Below are 26828 nucleotides of genomic sequence, written 5' to 3'. Positions count from 1 at the left end.
GTACAGGGCCCAGGATCCATTATGATGAAATGCGCCACCTGGTGCCAGCCTCAGGAATAGAAACAGAAGACGATGCAAATATACACGGGCAGATAAGTCAGGGGTTTCCAAGTTTTAATTGCAGGGGAAAATTGTCGCTACGATCATTCCTGGCGGCCATTAGCAGACGTGGAATTTTCGTTTTTGTATTTGTTTAACGCCTGCTGTTAGCCTTCTGCTCCGGCTGCCCCTCCCCCTGCCACCCCACGCGTACAGTACGGATCTGATACGATACAAAAACTCATAAGCTCAATCGAAATCAATCAGAATTTTTCAAAAACGACTTTTTTTACTTCAAATCTTGACCATGTATAAATTAAAAATGTCACACCCCATTCAATACTACGAGTATCTAATTCATTATTCAAATTAATTTTCCTCATCCCAAAACTAAAGCAGTAATCAATTTCGCGAGTGCACTTTGACCCCTCCGCCCTACTCACCGACCCTCCTCCGTCCTCCTTGTTATCCGTTACGCAGCTCATTAATTTCCCGGCTAATCATAGCTAACGCCATCATTATCATAACTCTCACTCGCCGGAAATGGACAAAGATGGCCAGTTTTTTGTCAGCTTGTCTCGCGCTAAAGTGAGAAAAACCCTCGCGAGATTTGAGTGCAAACAGCTCATTGTTGGGGGAGACGGCGCGAGGACTGAAAAAAATATCGTGTAGCCGAGGGGAGAGGGGGTGGGGGAGTGTGAGGGCAGGGAGGTTGGGAGGTTATGAACGCATGAGATTTTTAAAAACAGGTTTTGACGAATAACAGCTGTGTGTGTGTGTGTGGCGGGGTGTGGGTGGTGTGCGTGAGAGAGAGAGAGAGAGAGCAAGCGGTCAAGCAAGTCTGTTTATATATCTAGAACTCTTTGGGTACTCAACGTATTTTTTGCACTGAGTTTTGATATCTCTCAATAAATCTCTAATATGGTCATTCTGTTTCATTCGTCTTAGGAGAATCCCAGTTAAAGCAGAGCACGTTTATTTCTATTAATAAACTCTTTCTTGAGACTCATGCACTAATGTTCCAACCACCTCGCCCCACCCCAACGTCCCCCACCCACAGTTCGATAGAAAACCTAATTGTTAATTGGGTGGACGATTATAGGACATTGTATTCCAGGACACGGATTTTCGGCGCGTGATCCGGCAACCGGACCCGGCGAGCTCACGGCACTTAATCTGTAGGGGGACCACAGAAGGGGGGGGGGGGGTTGGACAGAAAAGATAGGGGTGGGGGAAGACACAGAGGGAGTGGGGAGTGGACACCTTAGACATTAGTAGTACAGGCATAGATTTCAAAACTCAATCTGTTCAGTTGGTGTTGTATAGATGTTGGTGTTGGGTTGATGTTGTACAGATGTTGTGATGGTATTGAATGCATGAAGATATTGGAAGAAATGCTAGAGGAACAGAAGGATGAAGAGTGCATTGATGATGTTGAGGGGGGATGATGGGGGAAGAAAATCAGATCTAAGCCCCGTGGCACTCTGGGAATAAAGACAGAAGACGAGTTTGTCCCTAGTCGCATGGGCAGTCAATTGGCTAATCAGGGGCAGAGAACTCGTATTGTGGAGCACTGACCACCAATACTAATCAGGGAGTTGCTCGCCTTTAGACGCCACGGGCGGGGGACGCACGCGGACTGAGCACTCTGGTATCTGATCCGAGTTTTTCTTGGGGAGGAAAATAAGGAAGGTCTGGGTGGAATAAGAAAAACAAGTTGGGTGCAAACGGGGGTTGGTGGGTGGGGGGTCGGGAGGAAAAAAATAATGAACAATTCTGGTTTGATATTGTTCAAATATAATGTACAAAAATACCGTGGGCATCTTCGCCTTAACTGCAAACCAAGATTTCAGTCATTTTTTTTTATAAAACACGTAAAATGTAATAGTATGGCAGACCTTTTTGGAAATTGTTTATCTTTACGGCTAAGACGGGTCGTTGGGGGAGGGGGTGCCGGGGCAGCCCAAGCAAAAAGCACACGGCACCCAGTACTCACCCTGAGACCCCACCGGTCATGCTAAGGCTGCTAGTCTCTGGTCCCGTCAGTCACACGGACGGATTGAAACAACAACAGGCCAGATTTAAATCAAACACCGGCCCGTTTGTCACAACGTGCAATACTTTACCGCACGGCCGAACAGGGGGGGGGGGGGGGTGTGCGGGGGGTGGGGGGGGGGGGGTGGGGAGAACATATTCTCCCAAAAAAATGCGTACTACTGACTATCATGGCAGACAAGCATGTGTTCTCATACATGAAACAGCGAGCAGAAACAAAAGGGTGTATTTTTTAAGCATATACATTTAAATATTTATAGCGCGCTTATAAATGTGAATTAAAAGTCCTGCTTAATAACTAATACTACATCTCAGGTCACGAAATTCAGAAACCGAATCTCCGTGCATAATACAAGACAATCTGAACCGGAAGTTGTTTCTTCTCACCGAGGTCCATCCTCCATATTTTCCCTTACCCGATTAAGGCTGAGTAAAATTTATGTTCCCCCTTCCATTGTTTTATTTCCTCCCCCACCCCTCCACCCCGCCCGTACAGCCTCACTCCTATCATCTCGCAGACGATAAATCAGGCACCTCAGGGACCCCCGGCCCCGTGGGACCACTAGACCCCCCACGGTCAGGAGATAAAGAAATTTGGAAGAACTCGGCTTGTTGGTCTGTCTTCAGCTCACGCCCGCCGAGTGACCATTGTCCATCGGGGGCTATTCAAAATAAACTGCATCACATCAAAGGTGATGACTAATGCATTTTTTTACTGCAGGGTCACGTGCACAACATCAAGGTCACGTGCTCAAAGTCAAGGTTAATGTTCATGGCCAGGTTCCGGGGTTTTAAGTCAGTCCTCATTAGCATAAGATCTATAATTAACATAATTACACTCAGGATCTAAAACGTATAAATTGTAATCGTTGTTATAAGAAGCTACGTCAAGCTTGGCACAAATATTTCAAGCTACGTTTTGGTTTAAAAAAATACTATCCCAGCGTTCAATTGCAGATGGATGTGACGTCACACTAGCATGTCTGCCAGTCATAAAATCTCTATCTCGATCTATCTCTCTACAGATTTATTGCTAAAACAAGAACTGTTACCCGAAGTCAAACACAACTTAGTTCAATCAGGTTTAAAATTTAAAGGCTAAGCAACTTGTACCGGGGGGTCAAAGGTTCTGTAGTCGTTTGAAGAAAAAAACCTCAGCATACAAAATGAATGGGGCAGCGTGCGTCTGACGTCACTGACGGTGCTGACCGCTGCTCGGGAAGGTTGCCAGGTTTAAGGAACCTCCCAGGAGGTTTTGAAAGGTCCAATTAATTTCCAGCGGTCATTCCAAGGGAGGAAATCAGGTTGTAAAACCTTGGCGGGTTCTGGGAGCGAGTTGAAAAATGCCGGTGCCAGCCGGGTGATAATTGCGGCGCGGACAGAAGATATCATGGAATCGATCATGTCATCTGACTGACCGGCGGTCAGAAACCCCGGGTTGGCGGGCTGTCAGTCAGACAACCTCCACCATGACTGACTGTCGGACCAGCAGCCGTGCTCGTTTATCCGGCTCGTCATCCGACAACTGACAAAATGAATGCTGGACGGGGGGGGGGGGGGTGTATACAAGTAGATGAAGCAAATTTCGCGTCTGTCAACTAGTGGATTTAGCGGGGCCCTCCTGCCCGGAGTAGGAGATGAACGGCCCAATTAGTTTCATAAGGCCGGAAAACCTTCCATCCTTGTCATGGCATTCGCTCCCGTCGAACCAATACAGATTGACCTATTGGTGCCATTAAAATAGCTAACACTCACCCTTTCTAATTATAGACAACCAGAATATAATAACCCAGAATGGAAATATTAACGTACAAATATTCTACGCATAGATAATGGCAGTAATGTTTGGGAAACAACAACCAATCACTAACATTAAGCAGGCCTATATCTGATAACGTATACAAGAAATAATTGTTTTTGTAGTGTGTTTGTGTGTATCGTTGTGTGAAATGCACTGTGTTATTGATGAGCATAATCCTATGTTTACTTTTTACTTATTCAATACAAACAATTGGTCTCCCACAGAAATAGAAATTTGGCAATTTTTACTTTCAAATGCAGGAAACTACCGACATCCTCCTTACGATAGCGGGATTTTTTTTTACTTTTTAATGTATACAAACACTGAGTATAAATGTTATTTTTACTTAAAATTCATAGTAGAGCATCAGGGTGTCAGGACATGGTGTCATGGTGTTTTGGCATGCCGTCATGGTGTCATAGCATCCTGGTAGGGTGTGGCGTCAGACGCGCTTAATGTTCTTGAAGACTTCCATGGCGAGGCATATTGACAGATTAGAGGTGTAACCCCCCCCCCCCCATTGGTCTTCCTCACCCTCCCCATCCCCGGCCAGCCCCTGGTACTTTATGGGTCCACCGAGGCCAGTAATATTTCCTCGGTCATGTTTGAGTAATCGCCACTTTAATGCCGAGCTCGGGAGATGAAGACAAAGGGGGGCGTCTTGGAATTAAGTTAGGGTACGCCATGTGTGTGTCTGTTCTGACTGTGTGTGGGGGGGGAGTGGGGGGGGTCAGATTTCACACGGAGATAGTACAGGCTAGTGCATTTTTCGGTTAACTTTCACACTATCGTGTATGGGAGATAGATTTCTGATTTTAAATTCTAAACGTTAGAATCAATACAAGAAGTAAGAAAAATGAACATAAAGAGAGTTAGTCCGGGAACAAGAACAGAGTTGAAATCAATCGAAGTTTCCATGGGAACAGAAGGTAAAAACAAAGAAAATGTCATTGTCAGTAGATAAAAACAAAGCCACTAATCTATCATGTGTATTGAACCAACAAGAAAAAAAAAACACCTACAAAGTAAAGAGGTCATGCACCAGATTTGGCTGTCATGGAGAGTTCGCTACGACAAGCTGACAGGAAAAAAACTAAGTCCAGTTGTAAATCTCTGTCTGCCGAGGTCCTTTGATACGGTCAAATATCTGCCCGATACCCACACGTAAACTCAAGGCCGTGGGGACTGTGATAACCAGGGCTTATCACTCGGTCAAGGTCATTAAACAAGCGCACAGCTGATCCATTCAAACCTGCACTTTGCGCACAAAAAATTATCCGAATGAGCAGTTACAGAAGTCTAAAATATTTGTTTCAATAATCAGCAAAACGAAATTAGATACTTAAATAAACAGCTACACGAAATTCGAGGTTTGCAACCACAATGTGTGTGTTCTATCTCCTACCACCACTCATATCTTCAAGATTACTTGTTTCTTACATCTAAACTACTTGTCAATATAACTGGGTTGACTTAGTAAAAAGATATGCTTCTAATGTAATGATAATTATGTTAACCAGCACGTACGATAAACGTGCGAACGCACGCGACAATACTTTCGCTACATTTCGTACTATCCTCTACTGGGCTAATACCATAAGCACAGAGCAACATACTGTACTAGCTACTGTGCCAATATTATGAGCATATAGCTAGATTATGTACTATCTACGATATCAATGTTACTGTTGTAAGTTTCAAAAGAACATTTTTTATCCCACCAACGTGAATTAAAAACTCAACAGCCGTTTTGTTTTCAGCATCAAACGTTTTCTTCTCTCCAGGTAAATAGAATGGAGATGATATTGGTAAAAATAAATTTATGACCCCCGCGGTGTACCGTAGGATCTTCGATATTACTTAACGTGAGCCGTCAGATAAAACGATTGAAATGCCCCGTCTACAAATCATACCCGATCAGGAATCGGGGCAGTCCTGAATGAAAGTCTTCAGAAAACAATTTTCTGCCGACACTGGTGTAAATCTCGTCGCTCCGGCGATTCTATTTTTAGATCTCGCGAGAACGAGGTTGATTATAGAATATCAGAGCTGAGTTGTGATATACGGTGGGCGGTAGGTACAAATGTAAAGCTGTTGTAAACGTAGTAGGGCTGGGTACAGCTGATCATGTCGCGTAAAGCTGGTAAAGTTTTGAGACGTTTAAACAAAAACACAAATTTAGGTCACTTCCGGTAATAGAATTAGACCCCGTTGCACCTCCCACCCCCACTTCTACCAAATCAAACACGTCAGCTGTTTATTTGTAAAAAAAAAAACAACACAAAATTTAAAAAAAAAAACTAGCATCAATTTTCTGTTGCCCCTTAAATGCTAAAAAAAACCCAACAAATTGCTGTATTATATTTAATACACTGGCTGTATACTTCACACACACCGGCAGTATACTTCACACACACTGGCTGTATACTTCACACACACCGGCTGTATACTTCACACACACCGGCTGTATACTTCACACACATAAAGCAGGGACATGGCCTTGTTTTTGGACGTCAGTTATCGCGCGATGAGCAGGAATTGACAAATCATATCAAATTTGGACGCGGGTTTTGTCCCCTGTGCCCCGGTCCTTGACGAGCCAGCGGCACATTGACCTTTGGTTTGACCTTTGATCTACCGGTCGCGCGGGGGAGGGAGAAATGACGACAAAAAAAATATTACAGAATGGATGGGAAAAGGACAAAAATGTCTCCGTTAAAAAATTGGGTAACGGATGATACAATTGTGTCTTTTAGAAAGTGAGCACTGTGCAGGTGGCTGGGGTTGTTGGGTTGCAGGCGAAAACAGAGGTCAGGGTGAGGGATACAGAGGGGGGGGGGGGGGCTGTAAAGTAGGCCCGGGGGTCATAAAAACCCGCGGTGATAAATTTCGCTGTACAGATTTTATTCCGTCAGAAACTGGTGTCAGTAGAAACTGATCGGTTGCCAGGTTGGCGAGCAGCTGGCCCTACACCCCCCCCCCTCTCGTCTGCTGAGGTGGTGGAGGGGAGGGGGAGTAGATACCCCAGAAGGCGGGAAAGATGGGAGAGGGGGTGGGGAATGGTGAGTTCTTACACATCGCCTAGTAGTTGTGAGGGATCGGGCTGAGGGGTGGGGGATGGAGGATAGACACAGTGGATGGGGAGGGTTATCCTCTCCCTCCCCAGTAGCTGTGAGGGGTGCAGTGTGCCACAAGTGTGGGGAGTGTAGTGAAGTCGTACATTCGCCAAAAAAATCTACTTGAAATACTTTTTTTTTTTCATGAAAAAATTACTTCGGTTTATAAGAAAAAAGTTAGTTGTTTAATGTTACAATGCAGCATCTAGATGTCTTAAGCGTTAATGAGTTCTAGACCAAAGTGGCACCATACACAATATCACCTCTTGCGCTATATGGCGCTGGGCATTTGGTGCGCAACTTTTCTTATTAGACAAACAACAGAAATGTATTCTTGGTTAAATAGTGCAAATAATTTTTCTATTCTTGTTTTAATAGGCCCAGTTTCTTCTAACTCACAACACGTGCCAGTCGCCCCCCCCCTCTCATGTGGGGTACACGTGCGACCTGCTCGCGTGCATTTGCTCAGCTTGAAATCATTAGAGACGTTGGTGCACGGTCCTCAGTGCTCACCAAGTAGGTCCGTCTGGTCGTGACAGTGCTGACAGACAAGTGACACATGTCAGTGACACATGTCAGTGTCTAGGGTACTCAGTGCAGGACCACAAGTACTCAGTGCAATATCACAATTACTCATCACAATATCACATGTGCGCCGTACAATATCACTACTACACAACTCAGTAACAAAAAGTACTCAGCGCGGTTCCCAAATACTTAGGGGTATAGAGTACTCAGTGCAGTACCATAAGTACTCAGTGTAGTATCTCGATTACTCTGTAAAGTAGCACAGTACAATCATTTTATCTTGTAATTTTTGGTTCCAAGAAAATCGGAATAAAATGCTATTTTTAGCTGAGTTCTTGAACCAGTCGCCCGGCTTACGCCACCCCCCTGCAGGGCGCCTAATGGTTATGACACCAGGGCGCGGGGCGGGCGAGGGGGAATCTGACGATAACAAACGCTTGTTGGGGCGCTAATCAGGGGGGTCTCTATGATAATATTATGAGAATCAATCAGCGCTGCTCGCCCGGCCCAAGTCTCCTGATTACCTATCGCCCAGTGACCTTCCCTGATTACTTAAGTCGAGAAGTGACCAATCGCGGCCCTCCAATCAAATAGACGGAGCCAATCGGGACTGAGCTTAATTGAGATCCGGTCCCCATGGATTTTTCATAATAAATGAGTTATGCGGTGTGAAGCCCCGTCCCAAATTGTTCATTACCGCCCCGGCAATCTCGCTTGATATTCAACCCCAGCAAGGGCGGTGTCTCCAGAAATGATGAGAGGGGGGGGGGACCCCAATCTGGGCCAGGACCCCCCCCCCCCACTTGATCTGCGCCGGACCCCCTCGGAATGCTAGGGTTGATGAAATATTCATTCATGACGTCTATGAGACTGATGGAATGTTAAGAAAAAAATTTTTGTCGCTCACTATTTAGGAGTCGAATTTTTTGAGTATGTGATGGCCAAAACATCGAGCCCTGTTTGTGTAGAGAATGAGTTGGTCAACATGAAGTTGTAATTGTGTAGGAATAAACTCAGCTTTAGTTATAGATTTGAGTTTTATATATCTAATGGACAAATCTAATAGATTGTGATGTCATCAAGCAAGTAATTTGTAAATTTAAAATGTGTAACTTTAAAATGTGTAACTTTAAAATGTGTAACTTTAAAATGTGTAACTTTAAAATTGTAACTTTAAAATGTGTAGCTTTAATTTTTAACTTAATTTGTAACTTAAAAAGTTGTAAATTTTAAAGTTGTAACTTTAAAAGTTGTAACTTAAAAAGTTGTAAATTTTAAAGTTGTAACTTTAAAAGTTGTAAATTTAAAAGTTGTAAATTTAAAAGTTGTAAATTTAAAAGTTGTAAATTTAAAAGTTGTAAATTTAAAAGTTGTAAATTTTAAAGTTCTAAATTTAAAAATGTTTAACTTTCAAAAATCGTAACTTTAAAAGTTGTAAAAATTGTAACTTTAAAAGGTGTAAATTTAAAAGTTGTAACTTTAAAAGTTGTAACTTTAAAAGTTGTAATTTTAAAGTTCTAAATTTAAAAATGTTTAACTTTCAAAAATTGTGACTTTAAAAGTTGTAACTTTAAAAATTGTAACTTTATTTTTTTCAAAAGACAGGCGTGAAAATATTGACATAGGAAACAACTCACGTCTGCTAATTCGTGCACGTGAATTCCAGCGTGAGCAGGGTGGTCCACGAGACAGGCGAATTTTGACACTTTATGGAGAGGAATGTTTAGGACGTTTAAGTTGAAACTGACATGTCAAGGTCACATGTTACTGTCAAGGTCAGGTATGGTGTGAGCATATTTGAGCATCAAGAACGAACAGAGGGGTTTAAACTGCTATGGTTTGGTCTCAAAATTACAAGGGAGATTATGGCGTGGGAAATCTGGGAGATAGAGAAAGGGAGAGAAGTCTAGATGGATGAATGGGCGGAGTAAGAAATGGGAAATTGGCTCTGGGAATAATGGGTAAAAAATAGAAGGTAACGTTTTTGTCAGATCATTTGAAGGGGGCGGTGTTTAGGTGAGCAGTACAATGCACACAAAATGAACTCACTCAAAGCTGGATGGTGGTATACCGTTCACTCACCGTTGTACATTGTCACCAGCTCATGTCAAATACAACAACTTGACAAATACAACAACTTGTCAAATACAACAACTTGACAAATACAACAACTTGACAAATACAACAACTTGTCAAATACAACAACTTGTCGAATACAACAACTTGTCAAATACAACAACTTGACAAATACAACAACTTGACAAATACAACAACTTGACAAATACAACAACTTGTCAAATACAACAACTTGTCAAATACAACAACTTGTCAAATACAACAACTTGTCAAATACAAGAACTTGTCAAATACAACAACTTGTCAAATACAACAACTTGTCAAATACAACAACTTGTCAAATACAACAACTTGTCAAATACAACTACGAGTCACTTGAAACACCGGGTCCAATATAATATCGTAATACAGCAATCTGAAACATCTGTTCAAACTATGCATAAACTCACTTAACTTCACAACATTCAACTATTATACGAAATAATTTGGTTTTATTATTTCCATGGTCCGCACAGAGCTTAATACCTAGATCACGCCACTAATAAGAAGTGGGTTAGTTAATCTTTGTTAAAAAAACATTTGAGGTACAATACAACTTTAGAATAAGAACTAACATGGATACCTTGTAGTCATTCCATGAACAGCTGACTCAATAAACAGAACCTTCTAATCCTTCCTCCCCCTACCCCCTCCCCATCACACAGATTACCCATACTTGCTCTAGTAATGTCCCGTAAATTAGTACACTAAACCATTCTATGTTATACAGATCAGTACTTAAAATGTAAGTCATTCTGATGTAGTAGCTTAACAGTTTATCATTTTACATGTGGCAACATAACAGTTTATAACCTTTGCTCTCCACCCCCCCCCCCCCCCTGACCTCCCCAGAGATGTAACAAAAAAGCAGCAGTTGTGTATTATCTGACAGTAGCCACGGCTTGATGCCCGTCCCCCCCCCCCCCCACCACGGCTTGATGCCCGGCCCCCACCACTGCTTGATGCCCCCCCCCCCCACCACAGCTTGATGCCCGGCCCCCACGCCCTGCCATGACAGACCCAGACAAATGCTGCTGAGTGATCACGACAGACTCTATCGCACCTTCTGTTCGGGTTGTATTAAGGCAGACAAATTTGTCTGTTGTTGGAATATTATGACAAATGCAGACCAGACACGGGGTAAAATGGCTGGAGGGCAGGAGGGGTGGGGAGGGAGATATCATCAGAAACAAGGCGAATCACCGCCATTTGGTTGAAACATTGGTGAGGTAAACCAAGAGATTAGAAATAAGGGAGATAAACCACAGTGAAGGGAAGTAATACAGGTACGACTCTGGGCGATAAAAACATATCTAAGAAATGATGTGAAATGTGGTATATCCTCATAACGCTGTAGCAAGAATAGAATATTTTTAAACGTGTATACATAACATGTTGGCTTTTTGTTTTATAAAATAGCTAAATCATTTGCAAAATCATTTTAAAAACTTTAATATAACTAAAATATACAATAACAACTATTTTTTAAAGAGTGGTTCAAATTAAATTTACATAAGCTATGAATCTTATCAAACAAATACAATTCCTTTTTTTAACTCTTAATTGGTCTTTGTTCTGTTAATTAGCTATTTTTTCTAGGCGAGATCAATGTTGAGTACTCTCCCCTTTTCAAGCCCGTGAACCCATTAAGGTGGGAAAAAACGGCAGGAGTTATTGTTACTTGTAGGTGATGCGCGGATGGCTAAGTCATGAGAAATTATGACGGCTGACGGATGGCGTGATATAGGGTGGGCTGGGGGAGCCGGGGTGGGCTTGGACCGCCCACAAAGGGGAGCAGGTTTTCTAATCTTCAAGTCGCTTTTTTTTTTCTCTCAGAATAACACGTGCTACGTTTTGTGTTATTTTTATGATTGGCATATTTATAACGAGAATAATAACGGAGGTTTTTGTGTTTTATTTCATAAGTGGGATTTTTTTAGAGGGGAGGGTGTTGTTAGTTGCCGTGGAGTGCTGAGAGTGGTTTTTGTATGTTTGTATGTGTTTTGTTGTATGGTGGGCTTTTATGACATTTGTAAACGCGCGGACTTGTGATGGTTTTTTTTTATGTTTGGGCTGCCTTGATTATTTGTAATGTGGACTGGCTAAAATGGGGGTTTGCTATGTGGACTACTACAGACTCCTGCATTTTATCGCGGCATGTTGTTTAAGTCATAGGAAACTCTAGGGGATTCTTTACTTACATCAAACAGCACATGGGCTTAGTATTAACATTACATCATATCTTTGGTGGGCTTGGTAAAGGTGAGCTTAATAAAGGTGGGCTTGATAAAAGTGGGCTTAATACAGATGGGCTTGATAAAAGTGGGCTTAATACAGATGGGCTGGATGAAACGTTTAAACCTGACACGGACCAACCTCCAAAAGTGCCACGTCATCAAATTAACGAGCGCTTTGTACACAATAAATTATTTCTTTACCGTCAGTTGCGCCTACATATATTAATATAGATTAAACGTTTTAGCTAATCAGAAGTCGAAATAATTTTCATTAATCTGGCCGCTTCGGTTCTCCTTCATCCAACTACAAGGCAGTGTCGTCCCTTTGATGTCCATTTCTTTCCCCCCTCAAATGAATCTATTAAGTCCCCTCGCCTTAAGTCATACCTCTGGTTAATCCGCATTAATTAAGGTCCGGATTTATCCAGCTGGAGTATTCGAAATTTTAAGTATCCAGTTGTATCCAGTTAGATTATATCCAGGTTAAAAATTGTGTTTTAAATAGCACGCGCTGGTAATTGGTGTTTGATTAATGACTGACAGCTGGCTTAATGACTGACAGCTGGCTTAATGACTGACAGCTGGCTTAATGACTGACAGCTGGCTTAATGACTGACAGCTGGCTTAATGACTGACAGCTGGGTGTCATGACGGACTTGTATCCCCTTGGTTTAGTTAAGGCTCATGTGGATGTTTGGGTTAATTGTTTGAGGATAATTTACAAAAAGGTTAGAAAAAATAACTTATCAGTGTTGAAACCCGTAAACTTCGTCTTTTCAACGCATTTTTTTTCTGTAATTTTTATAGCGGAAATATTACACTGTAGTAACACGGTAGTATTACAGTATTTATAGGTGTAATTGCTGAAAATAACACATTGAATGCATATTGAGCATGTTTAGTGCGCACCAACTCGTATTGCTTTAAACTTTAGCCCTAAATCTTGATATGCTTACCGTGCGTAACGTTTAACTCTTAGCCCGAAGGGAGGGGATGGAGACGTGGGGTGTAGGGGAGGGGTGGATTGGGGTGGAGGGGAGGGGTGGAGTCAAAGAAAGGGTTTTGGTAGATGACCAGGTGGGGTCTTAACCCCCCCCCCCCCCCCGTGTAAACATGCTCTGTGTTCCGCTAACTCATCATACGCTACTTTTTTATTTTCATACATGTTTCATCTTTCTCCGCTGATTTCCGTGTAGTTGTGTGATATACGGCTCGTCCTTGGGGCTGTTGACCCCGGGAGTGTTTGGGAGTGGGATCTCTTGATGTAGATGTTACACAGAGGGAGGGGTGAGGTGAGGGTGGTGTGGGGATTCGGTTTTATGGATGTGGGAGGGGTGGGGGTACGTTATGTAAATGAGAGAATGGTTCAAAAGACAGGATCGGTTGCTAAAAACCTGGGATGAAAAAAAGGGTTTTTATAAATGGAGGGTTTAATATATGAAGGGTTTTATATATGGAGGGTTTTGTACATGTAGTTTTTTTTTCTACATATTTGTTTTTTTTTTGTATGTATGGCTTACTATACAAAATAAATAATGCACGGAGGATTAATATACGGGAGGAATGATATTCGAAGTAACACTTGAAGGCGGCTAAGTTTGAGTACATTAGTGATTGATTAGCTAATTGGTTTATAGGTGCACATGACGGGAAATGAGGCAGGTTCCAAATGTCTTTGATTTAAAACTAACGACGTCATGGCTACCAGGTGTGTCGAAGGGTGGAGGGACTGGGGTTATTTTTCTTCCAGAATGTTCCAGCCATCTGTCTAAATATGATAGATACTCCCGGCAATATTCGCGGCATAAGGGGAAGCCACTCGCACGGGCTTGCCGCATACTTTTGATATTATTCTAATATTTACTGGCGCACCGCTTGCCTCCCTTGGAAAATTGGCGGAAATAGAGGATCGTGAGTTGCTAACCCCTGCGGGTGGGCTGAGGGGAAAAAAAAAAGAACGCCTCGTTATTTAAATTAAGGATATGCTTTGTGTAAATATTTATACAATTTATATCATGTATATATCAAAGCGGAAGGTGGGTTAAATGTTGGATTAAAATTGAATTTGAGTAGCAAATAATTCAGCTTTTGACGTTAGCTCGATTTGTTGGATGTACTTAAAACCATTAACAGATCGCTGGTTGTGGGGCCGGGTACTGCGAGGTATTTTGATGAGCCGCGGGCCGGGTGTTAGGGCAAACGACACGGCAACACGTTGGTCGGCTCGTCGACAGCGGTATCCGCGAGTCTCGCGTCACTCCGCAACACCCTCTGGTATGCCGAGAGTCAATGACTTAGGGACGTAGAGTCAATGACGCCGGCGTCTTCGTTTAGGAACCAGAATCTTAATTACACCTTAGGAACGCATTATTTTAGTGTTGTTTTCTTTATTTAATTTTTCAACTTTAATTGAAATAGTATGTAGACATTATGTTATGTGAAATAGTATGTAGACATTATGTTATGTGAAATAGTATGTAGACATTATGTTATGTGAAATAGAATGTAGACATTATGTTTATGGGAAATAGGGTGTATACGTTATGTTTAGGTCCTTTCATCCTACATTTGGACAATGATTTTCCTCAGAAATGGCAAGGAGCTAAAGAGTTAGCTCCGTGCACAACTCAAGTTCAAAAACCTTTAATAAAACCGCCCCCTCCCCCCTCCGTAACACCAGCAGCGCTGAAGCTTTTAGAAACAGAATTGAGTCTATGCTCTGTGGCACAATTGAGAGTGACGTCAAATATTATGCGGACTACCAAGAAGTCAGAGAGAATTGAGTTATCCGTCTCAAGCTGGAACAAGCCTTACCGAAGATATCCCATCATACATCGGAGCTGACGGTTGGTGGGGGAGGCTGGGAGAACATGATCAAACCAATTATGAAACAAATAAGCGCCGTCATGAGACACAACACTCCGGGCAGGGGGAGTAACTCGACGAGTGCCGAAATTCGCAGGGAGAGATAACCGATGTTTAGCGAGCTGATGTATGAGTGGTGTCAAGGGCAGGAGTAACCGTACCATAACAGAGTCGAGGAATCCCGTTCACCCCCCCCCCCCACTTCAAATCTCGTCCACACCCTTTCCGAGACAAGGGGTTAAAAAAATCTGGCATACTCGACAAAACCCGAATCACACAATCTGGCAAGCGGTACAAAAATGAATCAAACACTAGGCATGAAATATCAGGTCATTGTTGCTTCACCTGTCCGTTACTATCACAGTTTTTAAAATACCCCCCCCCCCCCCCACCCGAAGAATTCTTAACCCCCACCCCCACTTTCTGGTTGCTTCCACTAGTTGTCAGCTCCCATACAAGTTTGAAATATCAAAAGGTGTACACCAACCCCCCCCCCCCCCCCTCCTCATCGCATCTACAAAATATTCAGCTCAGAGCTTATATTTCATCTAAGCTCCCATTTGATAGAGTACTCAATTCTTATTTAACTGGAAGCACCTCATGATGTTATCAACCTGACAAAACATCATGATGTTACTCGAGTGCCAACATCGTGATGTGACTTTAGTGAACCTATCTGTTCATCTCGTGTTCTGGAAGATTTGGTAGTGGGGGGGGGGAGGGATTTGCAGGTGTTCTGATATCTTTATTGCAGGTGTTCTGATATCTTTATTGCGGTGAAGTTATTCGCTTAAGGGCGGGGTTTAATTTTATAGCCGCGTGCAATTATCATTTGGATCATTATCAGATAGACAGAACACAATGTCAGATAGGCGGAACACAATGTCAGACAGATATCAGGTCTGACAGTGATCATGTGATTCTTTCTGGCATTGGTCGTCGGCATGAGAGGTACCAGCAGGCCAGCAAATACTGACCACAGGATCTCAGCTAGACAACATATACTGACCACATCATCTCAGCTAGATAACATACTGACCACAGGATCTCAGCTAGACAACATACTGACCACATTATCTCAGCTAGATACCATACTGACCACATTATCTCAGCTAGACAACATATACTGACCACATAATCCCAGCTAGTTAACATAACTGACCACATGATATCAGCTAGATAACATGAGAACCACATAATCCCAGCTAAACATCATACAAAGCAAATAATCCCATCTAAACAAAATACGTACCATATCATCAACATGATAATACCTAACCCACTACACGTGATTAATGCAATGTATTTGTCGGTATATATGTAGTGTGGTTATGTTTGTGTATGTGTGCTTGTGTATTCGTGCATGTGCGTTGGTGTATTTTGTGTATGTGTTTTTGTGTATGGGAGTCTGTGTTTTTTATAATTGTATTTGTTGATATGAAAATAGTGTGTAACAAATCAGAGAAAACTGTAGACTGCCACGAGGCGGATAGGGGGTGGGGTGAGGTAGATGGAGGGGGTGGGGGTGGAAAAGTTGAAAAAGGTGAGCCTGAAGTGTTTTCACTAGCCAGGAGAGGAACGTCGGATGTCAACATATGTCGTGTGTCAGTCATATATGCCAATGTCTGGGTGTCAGCACGGGGAGAGAACTATCACCTGTGAGTGCTCACCGGCCTGGACCACCCTCAACTTTTATATCGGAGGGGTGGGGGGAGGGGCGTCGCTGAAATTTACAGTCGCATCGCTGTAGAGTGAGTATGGTACCAAACCTAGCCCACGGCCGCGCATCCTCGTCTGCGCCGGCTAGCCATTTCCGTTGTGGGTTGGGTGCTGGTGGCAGGGAGTGGGGCGGGGGGGGGGGATAAAAAATCTACGAGGGGGGACAGTTTCATCAAACTTGGGCGCAGCACATACCAACATCATACAGATTCAAACAGAAACATAAGGTAAACTTCCGGTTAATGCTCTGTAAACATTCGCCATCTTCTTGTAAACTTTGCTTTAATTAATATTAATTGCTTTTGTCTGTCAGGGGTTGCCCCTGCAGCACGGTGTAGGCGGCCATCTTTAGCCATCAGCGGTCTAAAACTTCGACTGTTCAACAACTTAAACTAAAACTTATAAAAACTAGTATTTTAATAACATTACAAATGCAATATTTTTTTTTCTCTTTTTTTTTATTTCTGAAGGCTTGGTTCAATGTTTTATTTGTTACATAGCGTCTCGCCCTAAAATGATTTCTGTGCCCCCCCCCCCACCCCCACTCCATCTCGCCCCTCCCCCATCCGGAGACAGAACTGTGAGCTGTGAGTGAAGCGATCTAGGCACAAGTCAGGTCCGGCGGTACGTCATAAACCAGGCCGGCCGGACGCTGGGCATAAAACCCCTCCACCCTGACATGAGGAAATGAATGCCGGGATAACTTTCATCCCCGGCAGCCATCTTTAAATGGAGGGCGGAAGTTGTATTTTTGCTCCTATCAGAAGGTGCCGCTTAAAGACCGTTTTAATTTCACAATCTATCAGCGGAATATAAAAAAACGGAAAATTTACGGGTTGGGTTTTCATAGAAACGGCTCTGGGGTCAACCCATCAGGGTTATTTATTGACCCGTGTTGGGGGAAATATGTGTCGAGTTTCAGAAAATGTCAAGACGATTGAAATGTCAGGATGTGATGTCAAATGTCAGAAATAACTTACATCGTGAGATGAAATAGGCCAGGAGTTAATGGAAAACATGGGAAAAAAAATTTCCGGGGGGGGGGGGGGGGGGGAGGTCCGTTCATGTTTATGATCTTGGCCACCGGATAGCGTATTGTCGAAAGGTCACCCAGAATGCAACAGTCCCGCGTGATTTATCGGCCTTGACATTGAAGACTATCACCTTACCACTGACCAGGTAATTTGATAACGCATTCCTAGGTGGGAACATTTTATTTTTTTGTGGGTGGCGATTTAATCCGTAGGACACACCCCCGCCAAAATTTCTTTACCCAAAGGATATTTTTTTCTGATATATCTTGTCTGAATAATTCTATAGGCAAATAAAGAAATGTGGTTCATGCATGTCTAGCCGTCAGAAATACTAAGTTTTGCTGTTTTATTTTAACACAACAGCTACACTTACAGGACACTTATGTGTCCAAGTTTCTACCTAGTGAACACAAATTGTGTACACGAACCAAGAATACACATTGGTGTTTGGAGACGAAAAACATGGCGGCCTGAAGGACAGATAACTCCGAACGACTCACTTGACATGTGACCTGTGACTGAATGGTCAAGGTCATAGGTCAGTAAGTTAATATTATTTTGAATTAATCAGCTGGGCTTGGTTCATATATGGATGTTGCTTTCATTGTTCACACTTTCATTGAAATCCCGTTGACATTATCACACAGTACGTGTAATCGATAAACAATATCAATTCATGATGTCGACCAAAAAATTAGCATTGCCTGGTGGTTAAGTATGTTGACCAAAAAACTGAATTTTTATCTGGCACCTTGGCATTTGTCATGAAACTAACACTATGATAATGTTTGGTAGGGAAAAGTTTCAATGGAAAGTTTTTAAAATTATTGACTCAACATAGCAACCAAGGGACGTAAATAGGTAGATTACTTCAAAGTATTATCTTGTACACAATCCTATAGAAAAGTGTACAAACCAGATCATGAATGATACAATGGTACAAGGTACACACCCCGACAGGTACACAAAGTTTCCAGACCGACCCTCCTCACCGCGCAGGTAAAAATAAGTTACCTGGGGCAACCAATTTTTTCATACCTGTCATCAGCCATCACCTACCTGGGTGAATAATAAACCGTAGGTATCCGTCGGTTGTTTTAAATGCATTAGCGGGCCGGGCCAACTCGGAAAGGGCAGTAACTTAGACTTGCTGTTTAGACAGACCAATATTTGTAGAGAAGGGGAGGGAACACAATGTCAGAAATAAAAATGGACGGTGGATGCGTCATTTGAGAACAAACACTAGGACGCTAAAAATAATTTAAAAAAAAAAAACACACACCTTAAGTTAGAGAATTTACATTTAATCTTTTAAAATTGACAGGTATAAGTTTTACGTAAGGATGACTTGGCATGTTTTGTGTGTAAAATAAAAGATTAGTTTTTCGTTATTTCTATGACAGATAAAATAATGGAATTTTTTTTCATTTTTAAATGCGATGCCTTTGCAAGGAGTACGTTCCTGGAGTGATAGTTTGGATAGGTTTTTTTTTAGTGCAAACAAATTCGCAAGACAATGCAAAAGTCGTACCTTGTAAGGCGATATCTTGTAATGACGCATGCGCAGTCGTGTGAAAACTTGCGCGCGACGCACAATGACTCTCACGGTATATTTAATAATGTCGTTGGTTCAATTGTCATTTTTAGTCCCAAAAAAAATGTCCTTTTCACGTGATGACACTAGATGATTAGTCATAGATTACATGACGTCAGTATGTTTCAACCTTAAATATATTTAAGAAACCGTAACATTTTTTTTTCTGCGACAACGCTCAGACCACGTCTTAAGGAATGTTGATGACCCCTAAAGGATTTAAATGAATTTCGTGCAACAATGTAGCAGTAAGATGGGTCAATACGGACCCCAGGGGAATATCTATTACTTTTTGTATGTGTGTAGGTGGGGGCGTGTGGTGAGAGGGAAAGGGGGGGGGGCTGGCATAGTAATTACGCTACAACCCGAACATTTAGATAAATTTTTTTTAAACTTAAAGTTAGTCATATATGACATTAAGTCGCCATCCCCCCCCCCTTAACACTCCTGATTTGGGAACATCTTTAGCACATACATAGAGGCCATAGGGGCCTACATATGATGGTCTGTTGCCCGCCTTCAGTCAACATCACCATTTGATGACGTCATCGTTGATGTGATCTGAATTCAGTGTTTTAAGGAATGCGCCTAAAATTAGTATGACGGAGGTATGAGATGCTGGAGGGTGCACTTGTGGGGCAGAGGGGTGGAGGGGAGGGGTGGTGGTCTGGTGCATTGGTTGTAAGACGGTTATTATTATGAGAGGGGGGAGAGGGAAATGAGGGGGGACAAGGAACTGATTGCTGGTTGCTGTCTCCATTAACTAAATACGATGACGTAACAAAACAAGTCACTATCACATCTCCTCTGATGACGTAAGCTAAAGCTTTCTGGTTAAGGTAAGCTTTTTGATTTAGCTAAAGTAAAACCGATTCGGTAACTTAAACATATAACCATTTATATCACACACATCGGCGACTGAATGTGTACGGCTGATTGGGAGAGAGGTGACATCACCCACTGCACATGTCATCTTTTCCCGTCATCTATTCACTGTTCTCACTGCACATGTCATCTATTCACTGTTTCTCCCAGCACCTGTCATCTCTAATGACTTCTCACTTGACTCAACACTGCTTCACATTTCGCCTACAAGTCCCTCTCCCCCCCCCCCCTCCCCCCCACCTACGAAAACCTGAAGTAACTTCTAACTCAAGTCAAGCAAGTTTGTGAACATTTGATTCGAGCCTTCGGGTACATGTACACATACTCCAGTGTACACAGCTCTCAAATGTACATATCTCCCATAACGGGTGTGTGTGTGTGTACACAAAGGTGAGGTAAGACGCCGCTCACATAAATCATAGAATGGTGTCCGACACTGACATAGACACAATGGTCTCCAACACTACCACATACACACAATGGTCTCCAACACTACCACATACACACAATGGTCTCCAACACTACCACATACACACAATGGTCTCCAACACTACCACATAGACGCAATGGTCTCCAACACTACCACATAGACACAATGGTCGCCAACACTACCACATAGACACAATGGTCGCCAACACTACCACATACACACAATGGTCTCCAACACTACCACATAGACACAATGGTCGCCAACACTACCACATAGACGCAATGGTCTCCAACACTACCACATACACACAATAGTGTCCGACACACGACAAACTCCATGTTTCTGTGTAAAAATCGTCAGAAAAATAACGTGAGGCGCAACTTTCTGTCTTTAAAAAAAAGGACATTTGTTTTTCCCCTAAAGTAAATGGTGGTGTGTAGTGGGGTGGGGTGGGCTGGTGGAGGGGGGGAGGGGGGGGGTAGGAGGAGATAGAGATGGCATGCGAACAAAGGTCGTCCGCGTAGATTATTTTAAAATTAGCAGCCAAGACATAATTATTTTAAAAGTTAATTAAAACCGCACCGCCCTGCCCCTCCCCCATTCAATAAGTCGTTATTTATGTGACAGATTACAATTTTTAATCCCTCAGCTTAACCGCACGTTTAATGCGAGATCACGGCTAGGGACAACACTTGATGCAGGCGCCATCTTGACTTTTTGTTTACAAACTAATTAATGCCATAATCAAAACACCGGGGATAATTTTAATGAACTTCGAAACACCTTCATGCTTGCTGTTGTTTATTTTAATTATAATCAACATGTTAATTAAATTTTTATTTCTTACTCTCAGCATTGAAGAATCAGTTCTTCGATTATAATTCTTGGTTGTTGGATAAATTTCCCCCATCAGACATATGCCCCCACCCTGCCCTGGCCCCTGCCCCCCCCCCCCCCCCCCCCCCACAGCATAATCTACCTGTCTATTTAACCCCAGCCGTGAGACATGTTATTAACTTATGCTAATTGATTCGTCCTCTCGTGTTGGAGGCAATTAATATTGATCTTAAACACAATAACAACCCCCACCCTGCGCTACCCCCCCCCCCCCCCCGCCCCGCCACACCAACACAATGACACCTTGTTGGGTTCAAGTAAAAAAAAAATGTCACCCTCATGCTTCAGTTACCTGTGTTTTATAGCATTTGCTTTCTAACAAGTTTGTGTCCGCTAAAATAATGGACCACGCGTGATACCGTGAAATAGATGAGAATAATCAAGGGTGCGATGTGTTGAAACAGTTCTAAAGCATCGATTCAGTTCTAAAGCACGGAGTCAAAGCACTGAGTCTAGACAAAAGCACGGAGTCAGGACTAAAGCACGGAGTCAGAACTAAAGCCTGGAGTCAATGCTTCCATGCTCGCGTCAATGCCTTGCCCAGGTCAACAGCACCGGTGAGCTGTTCACTCAGCTCTAAATCGTGCCGTTCTCATCACGTGTATCGCCAACACTTGTTAACGATTTGTTAACAGCATTTGTTTTTTTACAGTTTAAAAAGGTTATTTGTAACGTTTATTAGGAGCGGACAACTCTTAAAGAAATGTCACACTTAGAGCTAGACCAATCAGGACACGTGTTGTTGCTGAGTTAACCCTTTGTGTGCCGTCAATTGGGCTGAGCTGTCAGTTTCAAACTGCACGTTAATTAATTTTAATTATTGGTTGATTGGTAAAACGAGGAAAGTCTGTTAAATTGACAGGTTGGTTTTGGTTGATAGTACGTGTTGCACAATGAAGGTTTGGGTTGGGATGGAGGGGGGGGGGTTAAAGTAGGGGGTTGGAGTTGATAATGGGTGAGTCATTGTGCCTGGTGCACGTGCTTGATTAGCAGACGTGAGAAATTAATTACTTACTGGTGCCTCGCTGGATGTAGCCTTTGTAGTCCTCGGCCGTCATGGGAATGGAGAGAGGGGGCAGGATGGGCGACGGCTTCAGGGCATCGGTCTCCTTCTGCAGGGCGCTGAGCGAGGGGGAGCTCGCGAAGAGGGCGTTGGAGTTGAGGAGGTTTGAGCTGGAGGATGTTTTCATCTCGGAGGAGCGGAGGCTGGGAGGAAGAGGTAGTGAGGAGAGGGATGCTGCCGTTTTCTCTTGGAGGATCTCCAGGGGGTTCCGCGTCAGGGGCGATGAGAGCCCGTGGTCTTTGGCGTAGAGGGCGTCCAGGCTGGGGGCGTTGGGGGAGAGATACTTCCCCGCCATGTCGAACACATTTTGTTTCTCGTCCTTGTTCTTCTCGCCCTCTCTGGGCTTCTCAAAGTCTTTCTCGTTGGTTTTTCCTGAGCTAGGCGAGCCCGGAGCTTCCCCGGGGCGTTGACTGGGCTCCGTGGAGGGAGATGACTCCCTGGACCTACCCCCGTGGGTGGGGGACGCCCCGTGGTACCTGCTGGAGGAGGTGGCAGCGTCCCTGGCCACAGCGGCGGCGGCGTTCTGCAGGCCGGACATGGCGGCACCGACCGATGCCAGACCCTCGCTGGACATCATGCTGAGGTCCATGTCTGCTGGCAGCATGCTGGGGTTGACCCCGCTGGCAATCAGTTGTCGCCTCATCTGCTGGATCATCTGGATCTGTCAAAGGTAAAATCAAACTATTTTTAGAGCCAGTTTTGGATTAAAGACGTAAACAACCACACAATAATTCACAGCAAGCTACCGACATGTGGGAATAACACATTAAATAACCATCACATTTTTATCTTTTACAACAACGGAAAAAAAAGTTTTAAAATTGAAGCTTAAGTATACAGTAGTATCATATAAAAACCGTTTTTCCTTGATATGATCAGCTAAAGGTTACTAAAATATGCAGTTAAGAAATCTAAAAGTCTCATATTTCTTTCCACTTTTAGAGAAAGGAACAGTGTTTAGCTACATACTACCATACCTGTAGTGTTTAGCTACAGACTACCATATTGTTAGCTACATACTACCATACCTGTAGTGTTTAGCTACAGACTACCATACCTGCAGTGTTTAGCTACAGACTACCATATCTGCAGTGTTTAGCTACAGACTACCATACCTGCAGTGTTTAGCTACAGACTACCATACCTGTAGTGTTTAGCTACAGACTACCATACCTGTAGTGTTTAGCTACAGACTACCATACCTGCAGTGTTTAGCTACAGACTACCATACCTGCAGTGTTTAGCTACAGACTACCATACCTGCAGTGTTTAGCTACAGACTACCATACCTGCAGTGTTTAGCTACAGACTACCATACCTGCAGTGTTTAGCTACAGACTACCATACCTGCAGTGTTTAGCTACAGACTACCATACCTGCATCATCTGCTGTTGCTGGAGCTGGAACAGCATCGTCCTGAACATATTCACCTCATCCGGCACGTCACGTGGTGTCAGGGTGTCACTGCACTGTGCCACCGCGGCGCTGGTGGCCGCCAGGGGCTCCAAGGTCACGTTACTGTTGCCCCCGAACATCCCCCTCTCCGCCGCTTTAAGCGCCCACGCAATGGCTGGGTCCTCATTTTTGCTGGAGTTTCCAGACGAGCTCCTCTCTGGGGCAGCGTCCAAACTTTTCCGGCGCTTGGGTCTGAACGGCGAGTCATCCCTGAGCTCCTGGTCGTCTTTTGATTTGATGCTGAGGAATTTCTCCTTCTCCTCCACGGGCTTGTCCCGGAAGTTGCTGAAGGAGTTGATCATCTTGTTCCTAAGTCCCAGCAGGAATTGTTCATCGGACCGGAACTGCGGCCGGTACCTGAGATCGTCTTCGTGTTTCAGATCTTCGCTGTCACGTGACCGCTTCCGGCCGCGCATGGGCACGTCGTCTGCTGCGTCAAAGTCCGTGCTGTCGTTCCGCGCCCTGACGTCTTCATCGGCGCTGTCGAAGTCGTCCTTGTCGTCGCGGTCGTCGCAGTCGCTGTAGTCCTTCTCCAAACTGCCGTCCAGGCTGGACCGGCTGAAGTCGTAGCCGTTCTGCAGGTAGCCGTTTGCCGGCGGGTCGTACGGCATGAGAATCCGGCTCCGTGTGCCGCAGAGTTTTTTGTGGGTCAGGTACTGGCCAATGTCCGAGAAACACACCCCACACTTCTCGCACGCGCTGATCGTGTCACACCCGTCCGGGGAAGGGACCTCACCAGATGGACAGAACTCTTCTGGAAATAAAATAAAAAATGTGAAAATAAACTTTCAAACATGTCCAGACATTAAAGTTCAAAAAAAATTATTTCAATGTTCAAATTTCAAACGTAAACGTCATCAATCACGTGGACACTCGGTGTTTTATTTACCGCCTAACTCGTCTGTTAGGATAATTATACACTGCGCTGTATCCTAATATCCTAAGTAACAAAAACAGGATCTACGCCACAAACAGAATCATTTGCTTGTTTCAAATTGTCTTTATGTGATAATGCCAAGTCGTCTTTTTTTCTTTTTTTCTATTTGTTTTGGCCAATATACCAGTTATGACGATAAAAAAGTAATTGTCAATTCTTTAGAAGGAGAAAATATAAACACAAGAAATATATGAAAGCTGCTCAAATTAAACTTTAAGAATAAAAAATCGAATTATTATTATGTACTTAAGTCTGCTGTACTTAAAGTCTACTGGACTACAGTCTACTGGGTTAGAGTCTACTGGGCTAGTCTACTGGACTACAGGCAAACAAACTAAAAAGGTAAACATAGTTTTGAAGATGGGCAACTACAGACTACAGGACCCCAGACTTAAACATAACCACGGTAAACAAACAAAGGACCTAAGTAAGCCGTAGGACACCAGAAAATAGGACAAACAAGTGGACTACAGGACAACATCGAAAATTTCATCTCCCTCATATAACACTCATAAAGTTCGAGGAAAAAAAATTAATCTCATAAATTATTAAAAATTAATTTCGATGGTGAATTTTAGTTTCGCGTGATGCCCCATGCAAAAGCTGACTCGTTTCAAACACAAGTCGCATGCCAGCAATGACTGGACCACACTTAGAAGTTAATTATCGCAGAGTCGAGCTGGTGATCGGGACAATGATTGATTAATGATTTAATTAGAATTGAGGGCAAGAGTGCAAAGTTAAGAGAGAAGGGGGAAAGGGGAGATAATTGATCTTAAGCTTTGAATACAGGAGTTACAGATGAGAGACAAAGGCGAGGTGGGGAAGGGGGTAGGGGGGGAGGTTATAAGGAGGTGGGGAGAGAGTGGGGAGGTGGTGAGAGGAGGAGGTGGGGAGGGAGGAGGTGGGGAGGGAGTGGGGAGTAGGAGAGGGGGAAGTAGAGGGCGAACTATAAGGAGGCTGGGGCGAAGAAAAATACAGTACTTAAATCATGTGAGTGTATGATCCATCAATGAAGATAGTTCAATGTATGTGCTCTGTGTATATGACTTGACGCACCATTTGTCATAATGTCATTACAAAACTGTCACCATCAGTGACAGTCAAGGAATAAAAAAAAAGAAGAAAAAGATTAAAAGCGGCTCAAATTATTAAAAGCTACAGAAGGATTTTAGCTTTGCATATTAGAACATGACAAACGTTGCATATTAGAACATGACAAACGTTGCATATTAAACATGACAAATGATGTCATCCCCTCGTGTAAGAGCAAACAGCGGCTCACACAGGCGCGACAACTCTTCTCATATCATCTGCCATAAATCAAAATTAATTTGACAGCCACAGAGAGGGCACTGTCATCAAATGGAGGGGGTGGGGGTGGGAGGAAAAAATCGGGAGAGGGTGGAAAGGAGAGGGTGCTTCATACCCCCCCCCCCCCCTCACCTAACAACGGGCTCTCATGAAAGTTTGATGCGACAACTGGGCGGGAATGATTCTTAATCAAGCCAGCCCCGCGCCCGGCGGTATTCAGGTGATTAAAGAATTATGATATTGTATCCCTAGGCGCGGTTATTAGAGAGACCACGGAGTCCTACGTTACGGCACGGAGCTATGATTAATGCGCATTCCGATAATTAACAAGCGGAATTGATTTCTGCTATTTGATGTGTTTAAGATAAAAGTAAATACTTCATTGAGGTGGAATCATAAAGCGGGGATCGATTTTTTTATTCACTGCGCATGACAAGGAAAGTTGAGGGCATTGTGGTTGACAAGGGAAGCGGAGGTATTGAACTTCATAATTCTGGAACCTCGCGTGCCGTCTGCTCCCGGGGGAGGTGAAGTAGAGTGACGGTGCTTTAGTAATAATAGACCGACAGTCAAATAATCATATTCTGAATATGGAAGGTGATGCGGGGTGGGGGCTTTAGAAGGGCGGGGGTGGGTGGGGGGGGGCGGCGTTTGAAAGACCGGATTAAAAACGTAGGCGTATTTTTTAAGTGTTGGGGCGTCGGAAATAAGGGTGGGGTCGATAATAGAGGTAGGGGGTCGACA

At 43.5% G+C, this 26828-nt stretch overlaps 1 protein-coding gene across 1 annotated transcript in view; it reads right to left on the bottom strand.

Annotated features, from left to right (window-relative positions):
• LOC131954123 (homeotic protein spalt-major) overlaps positions 1 to 26828 on the bottom strand; it is a 77043-nt gene that overhangs the window by 11934 nt on the left and 38281 nt on the right. The window contains exons 2-3 of the mRNA XM_059317654.1: positions 23755 to 24587; positions 22331 to 23039 (exon numbers count right to left, since the gene is read on the bottom strand). Of these exons, the coding sequence (XP_059173637.1) occupies positions 22331 to 23039; positions 23755 to 24587 (1542 nt within the window). The remainder of the gene's footprint in view (positions 1 to 22330; positions 23040 to 23754; positions 24588 to 26828) is intronic.

The sequence above is a fragment of the Physella acuta genome, unplaced genomic scaffold (assembly GCF_028476545.2).
Source record: "Physella acuta isolate Inbredline_101_S28 unplaced genomic scaffold, ASM2847654v3 ptg000974l, whole genome shotgun sequence".
Classification (NCBI taxonomy): domain Eukaryota; kingdom Metazoa; phylum Mollusca; class Gastropoda; family Physidae; genus Physella; species Physella acuta.
The sequence above is the reverse complement of the archived record's forward strand: the minus strand, read 5'-3'. Positions and strand labels throughout refer to the sequence as shown.